This window comes from Dipodomys ordii, unplaced genomic scaffold (assembly GCF_000151885.1).
Source record: "Dipodomys ordii isolate 6190 unplaced genomic scaffold, Dord_2.0 Scaffold141, whole genome shotgun sequence".
In the NCBI taxonomy this organism is placed as follows: Eukaryota; Metazoa; Chordata; class Mammalia; order Rodentia; family Heteromyidae; genus Dipodomys; species Dipodomys ordii.
In genome coordinates, this window is record NW_012267357.1 from 2,329,250 (window position 1) to 2,335,547 (window position 6,298).

Below are 6,298 nucleotides of genomic sequence, written 5' to 3' on the forward strand. Positions count from 1 at the left end.
TTTCCTGCCTGGGCTGGCTTTGAACCGCGATCCTCAGATCTCAGCTTCCTGAGTAGCTAGGATTACAGGCGTGAGCCTGTATGAATTTTCCTGCCCAGGCTGGTTTTGAACTGCAGATCTCAGCTTCTAAGTAACTAGGATAAAAGATGTGGGTTGGGAAAGTGGCTCAGTGGTAGAGTGCTTGCCTTGCATGCATGAGGCCCTGGGTTCAATTCCTCAGCACCACATAAACAGAAAAAGCCGGAAGTGGCCCTGTGGCTCCAGTGGTAGAGCACTAGCCTTGAGCTGAAGAGCTGAGGGACAGTGCTCAGGCCCAGAGTTCAGGCCCCATGACCGGCAAAAAAAAAAAAAAAAAGATGTGAGCCAAGGGCTGGGAATGTGACTTGGTGTTACAATGCTTGCCTAGCATGCATGAAGCCCTGGGTTTGATCCCTCAGTACCACATACACAGAAAAAGCTGGAAGTGGCACTGTGGCTCAAGTGATAGAGTGCTAGCCTTGAGCAAAAGAAGTTCATGGAAGCTGGGCACCGGTGGCTCACACCTGTAATCCTAACTACTCAGGAAACTGAGATCTGAGGATCATGGTTCAAAGCCAGCCCATGCAAGAAAGTCCATGAAACTCTTATCTCCAATTAACCACCAGAAAGCTGGAAGTGGTGCTGTGGTTCAGGTAGCACCTTGAGCTGAGGGACAGGGCTCAGGCCCAGAATTCAAGCCTCAAGACCAAAAGAATTATTATTATTATTATTATTTCAGGGACAGTGCCCAGGCCCTGAGATCCAACCCCAGGACTGGCAAAAAAATAAAATAAAGATGTGAGCCACCACTGCTCATTTGGTTAAATGACTTTTTTATTCTTTTCTTTTTTTGCCTGTCTTGAGTTCGAACTCTGGACTTGGGCTCTGTCCCTGAGCTCCTTTTGCTCAAGGCTAGCACTCTACCACTTGAGCCATAGTGTTACTTCCAGCAGCTTTTTCTATCATTAATTTGGAGATAAGAGTCCCACGGACTTTCCTGACAGGCTGGCTTCAAACTGCAATCCTCAGATCTGGGCCTTCTTAGTATCTAGGATTGTAGGCATGAGCCACCTGTGCCCAGCTTAAGTGACTTTTAGTATAAAATTCCAGGGCTGGAAATGCTTAGTGATGGAGCATTCACATAACATGCTCCAGGTCCTGGGTTCAATCTCCAGCATCACCAAAAGGAAAAAAAAATAATTTCACTGCTCAGTCCCCAAGCAGTTCCTACACTTTAGGAGGTCCCCAGGGACACCTTCAGGCCACCCTCCCCCCCCTGCTTTGCAGGGCATCTTGCTCACTGTGACAAGTCTGTCTGCTTAGGTGCAGTCCAAGAAGCCATTGTTGCCAGAAAGGAGACCAGCCTCCAAGCGGGGTCGCATGCCACCTCCACCATCATTGGATGGCGGTTCAGCACACCGAAGCCGCCGCCTCGACCCTACATGCCCTCAGGCCTTTGGTGGCTTCCTGGATTTCCTGACTGAGGGCCAGATACTGGACAGCCTGCAGTTAGTGGTGGAACAGGCAACAGAGCGTATGGCTGCCATGAAGACAAACACTGGGGTGCCATTGGTGGAGGTGCAGGACCCTGTGGAAGCGCCGACTCCTGTGCAGCGACCCAGGACCCGACCAAGTTTCAGCACTGTGCACAAGCACCGTGCTCAACCCACCCTCTGCACTGGATACCTCAACAATTACCCATCCTGCTCCAGCTCCGTGTCTGATTCCCGTAACAGCCTCAAAGCTGGCTGGCTGGGCTTCCGAGACGGTGACTTGGATGGTCAAGGCTTGGGCTCACTGCCACCAGTAAAGGACAAACTCCTGCTGGAGAAAAGCCTCAAGAGATTGCAGCGACTGGAGAACAAAGGGGTAAGATCTGGGCCCACAGCTGGGGTGAGTTGGGGGTGGACCCAAGCCTAGGGCTTGGGTCAAGCCTGGCTTACATGCTCCAGAATGCCTTTTAGAATCCCTGTCTCTCTTGCAGAGATGTATGAATCAACGCTACTCCCAGAGGGACTCCCTGCTGTGGAACCCACCTACCCACAGCCAATGGAGGGGGCAGCCCCTGCCCTGGTTCTCAGAGCTGCTGGGCTCCAGAGCAGACACCTCTGGGGCATCAGACATGGGATCTGAATCTCCCAAACGAGAATTCAAGAAGGAAATGAAGTCATTGCTGAGCCAGCCAGCATCCTTTGATCTGCCAGTCTACTGCCCGATCCGTGAACCTCATCATACTTTGGACTTCCTGGCCAAGCATCACCTCTTCCCAGCCTTGCAGAGTGTGGTCAGCCAGGCTGTGGAAAAGCTCAGCAGTGCCCATTGCCACAATGGCATCCCTCTCTTCCATGGGAACTTGGAGCCCAGTCCAAGGCTCCCAGTTACCAGTCTGCTGCAGGCAGACTCTAAGATGGCTGTACCCACCAACAAAGAGGAGGTTGATTCCTTTCCCACCAGAACCTCCAGCCCCAAGACACCTCAAAGAAAAATCAAGACCAGACGGGTCTCCCCCGTATCTCCTGCCCACCAGATGGTCAGCAGATTCAGGCCCAAGGTGACACCCACAGAAGAGCCCAATGTCCCCAGGCCCTTGCCCTACCCCATGCAGGGGACACCTAATTCAGACCTCAAATTACTCAAATAACCTGTGGTCCTGAACTCCAGACAGGGTTGTCTCAGGGGCCCTGTCCATCATCACTTGCCTTCTCCTGCTTGCCCCCTACCTTTTCTCCATATTCTTTCCACTCTCCTCAGTGAGGAATGTCTCCCATTCTCTCCAAGATTTCCCCATTCCCCTCTTTGGAAAGAAGCATCTCTCCTTCTCCCCATGTTTTTCATCCTTCCCATGTTTTCCCCACTCTCCCATGAATAAGGACCATCTCCTCTTCTCCCCTTATTATTTTTGGTCCTTGCCCTTTGTCTCCCCTTCACCCACTTCACTGTCCACTATAGGGCTATGAGTCTTGGGGAAACATTTGTCAGGGTAGTGCTGTTTCATCCAACACTCCTAGCAGATACTGTTACTGGCCAAAGTCAAAATCTCCTGGCCTGCACTCTGGAAACTTTGGATAAAGTACAAGCTGCTTGGGTATTAGGAATCCTGGCCTAACTACTATCAAGTATTGTCAAAGACAAATAAAGGCTCTTCTTTTTCTTCTTCTTTTAAAAAACATCCTGGTTATTTTTTAACATCTGTTTGTGAATCTTGGAGGTCCTCCCACATGGAGAGGGTCCGGTCCCTCTTGAACAACAGCCATTGTCCAAGGCAGGATCTAAGATCCTGTATCGTAGAGTCTAGCTGATATATTTACCCTACTGAGGGAACATTGCTCAGGAAGGGTATGTGGAAGATGGAGGTTGTTTCACCCTGGTTGATCCCCAGCATTCCCCCAGTTCTGCCTTCATTTAGCAGAGTCTAGGTGTGCTTCCCTCTGAACAAGAGGTCTGGCATGAGCTTGACAGTCTATCAAAATTAACGTTTATTGACACTGACTGAGGCCACTGGCCTTGCCCCAGGCCCAACGGGAAAGGCAGAGGAAGTAAGAGAGTTGGCAGTTGAATGTGACAGCATGGCAGATGTGGCAGAGCTGTTTTCTTAGTGTGGCAAGTATGGATTGTGTGTTTGTGATGGGCAAGGCTGTTGGGGGAGGGGCTGTAAAGGAGGGTGCTGTGATGTGATGGGTGTCACAGGACAGCAAGAAGAGCATGGCTCACAAGGGATGACATGTCTCATTTTTCCATTCTTTGATTGCTGTGCAGAGCACCAGCAGCAGGTTCTTAAAGAAGAAACCACTGCCCTCCATCTCGTCCGAGCCAAGCATAGCCAACCCTTGGCAAGAGGAACTCACCGATCTTTTGACTGAACAAGCTGTATCCTTGCTCATCTATAAGTACAAATTTGAGGACAGTCTCAACAAGCAACTTGGCTTCATCTCCTTTCCTGTCACTGAGACTTTCATGGATATCCTCCTGGGCTTCAAGAAGGTGAAGGATTCCCACATCTGCCTGTCCTCAAACATTGACTGGAAATGCCTGTTACGCAAACTGGAGGCAACTGAATTAGAACAGCAGGCCTTGAGGCAGGCCTCCAAGCAGTCCTCCAAGCAGGCCTCCAAGCAGTCCTCCAAGCAGACCTCGAAGCAGGCCTCCAAGCAGACCTCCAAGCAGACCTCAAAGCAGGCCTCAAAGCAGGTCTCGAAGCAGGCCTCCCAGATAACAGCTGACCTGCCTGACACCTCCGATGTTACTACTCAGCAGGAAACCACTGCAAGCAGCCCAGAGTCCATGCACCTGCTTGCTCCAGGCACTGAAAGCCAAGAACAGGTTGACAGTGAGTCCCACCTCTCCCTCCACGAATTCCCCATTTTCCAGCTGCTTAGTCCTCGGGGATCTGCTGAAGCTGAGGAGCATCTACCCATAAACTTGTCAGAGCTCAATGCCTCTGAGTTCTCCTTCATCAGCATGGACTCTAATGTCCCCAGGTCCCAGGAAGTGGTGAACATTGAGGACAGTAAAGACAGTGAAGAACAGAAGAACAAGATTGAGGATAAGGAAGAAGGAGCCCCTGAGGATGAGAATGAGTTCCATAGTCGCCCTGAGCATTCATTGGCCGCCCTGAGCGACACTGATCAGTACCTTGGATATGAGTCGCAGTAATCCCCCATGACATCCCTGCTGCTGCTGCTGCTCCATCAAAGTAGTTGCTCACTCAGCCGGCCCCTGCCCTGACTGGAGGTTAGGATGCATCGAATGTCCCCAAGGAGGTCTTTTGACACCCTCAGGGGAGCCAATGAGAGAGACAAAAATAAAATAGTCATTTTATTTAGCCATCTCAGTGTCCTTTTCCTTGAGCCAATGCCTCTTCCCTGTGTTAAGCACCTTCAGGTTGGGTTAATCTAGCTGCTGACCTTCAGGAAGCTAGTAGTATTCTGACCCTGACCTTTACATACTTTTCTTTGGAGCATTATAATTGTTTTGCTTTATTTTGTTTGTGCTTGTACCAGAGCTTGGATTCAAGGCCTGAGCACTGTCCCTTAACTTTTTCAGTCAAGAATGGCATTCTAGCCAGGCAACAGTGGCTCACACCTATAGTCCTAGCTACTCAGGAGACTGAGATCTGAGGATCACAATTCAAAGCCAGCCCAGACAGGAAAGTCCATGAGACTCTTATCTCCAGTTAACCACCAGAAAACTGGAAGTGGTGCTGTGGCTCAAGTGGTAGAGTGCCACCTTGAGCTGAAGAGCTGAGGGACAGTGCCCAGGCCCAGAGTTCAAGCCCCACAACCGACAAAAAAAAAAAAAAGGCACTCTACCACTTGAGATAGAGTGGTGAATTGGAGACAAGTCTCATGGGCTTTCCTGCCCTGGGCTTCAAACTGCAGATGTCAGCCTCCTGAGTAATTAGGATTATTACAAATGTAAACCACCGGGCACCCAGCTTGGAATTACTTTTTTCTTTCACATGGTCAAACTTTGCTACTTTCTACCACCTCTGCTGTGTGGCCCGCCCTTGCTCTGAAGGCCTTTTAGGCCCCCTTACTTATGGTCTTTGTGCCCTTGTACATCATGGCATAAATGTGTGTGTGTGTGTGTGTGTGTGTGTGTGTGTGTGTGTGTGTATTGGTACTGGGGTTTGAACTCAGCTCCTTGGCACTGTCCCTTAGTTTTGGGGTTTGTTGTTGATGGTTGTCATAGGTCTTGAACTTAGGGTCTAGGCACTGTCCCTGAGCTTTTCCACTCAAGTCTGGCACTCTACCACTTTGAGCCATAGCTCCACTTCCAGTTTTCTGTTGGCTAATTGGAGATAGAAATTTCATAATGGGCACTGGTATCTCATGCCTATAATCCTAGATATTCAGGAGGCTGGGATCTGAGGATCACAGTTCAAAGCCAGCCCAGGGAAGGAAAGACCGTGAAACTCCATTTCTAAAAACTGGAAGTGGCACTGTGGCTCAAGTGGTAGGCCGCTAGTCTTGAACTGAAGAGCTGAGAGACAGTGTTCAGACCCAGAGTTCAAGTCCCATGACCGACCAAAAAAAAAAAGTTTTATGGACTTTCCTGCCAGGCTGGCTTCAAATCACAATCCTCAGATCTCAGCCTCTGAGTGGCTAATATTATAGCTACCAGTGCCCAGCTTGTCCCTTAGTTTGTTTTCTTTTTTTTTTTCTTGTCAGTTGTGGGGCTTGAACTCAGGGCCTGGGCACTGTCCCTGAGCCTTTCTGTGCTCAAGACTGGAGTTCTACCACTTGAGCCACAGTGCCACTTCTGTTCTTCTTGTTTGTTT

The 6,298-nt window shown here is 49.8% G+C and overlaps 1 protein-coding gene across 1 annotated transcript; it reads left to right on the forward strand.

Annotated features, from left to right (window-relative positions):
* Window positions 1–1,164: 1,164 nt before the first annotated feature.
* Window positions 1,165–4,671, forward strand: Ccdc116 (coiled-coil domain containing 116). Its single transcript, XM_013031517.1, has 4 exons — window positions 1,165–1,173; window positions 1,342–1,887; window positions 2,003–2,593; window positions 3,775–4,671. Exons 1-4 carry the CDS (start codon window positions 1,165–1,167, stop codon window positions 4,669–4,671), a joined length of 2,043 nt encoding a protein of 680 aa, XP_012886971.1.
* The last annotated feature ends 1,627 nt before the right edge of the window (window positions 4,672–6,298 follow it).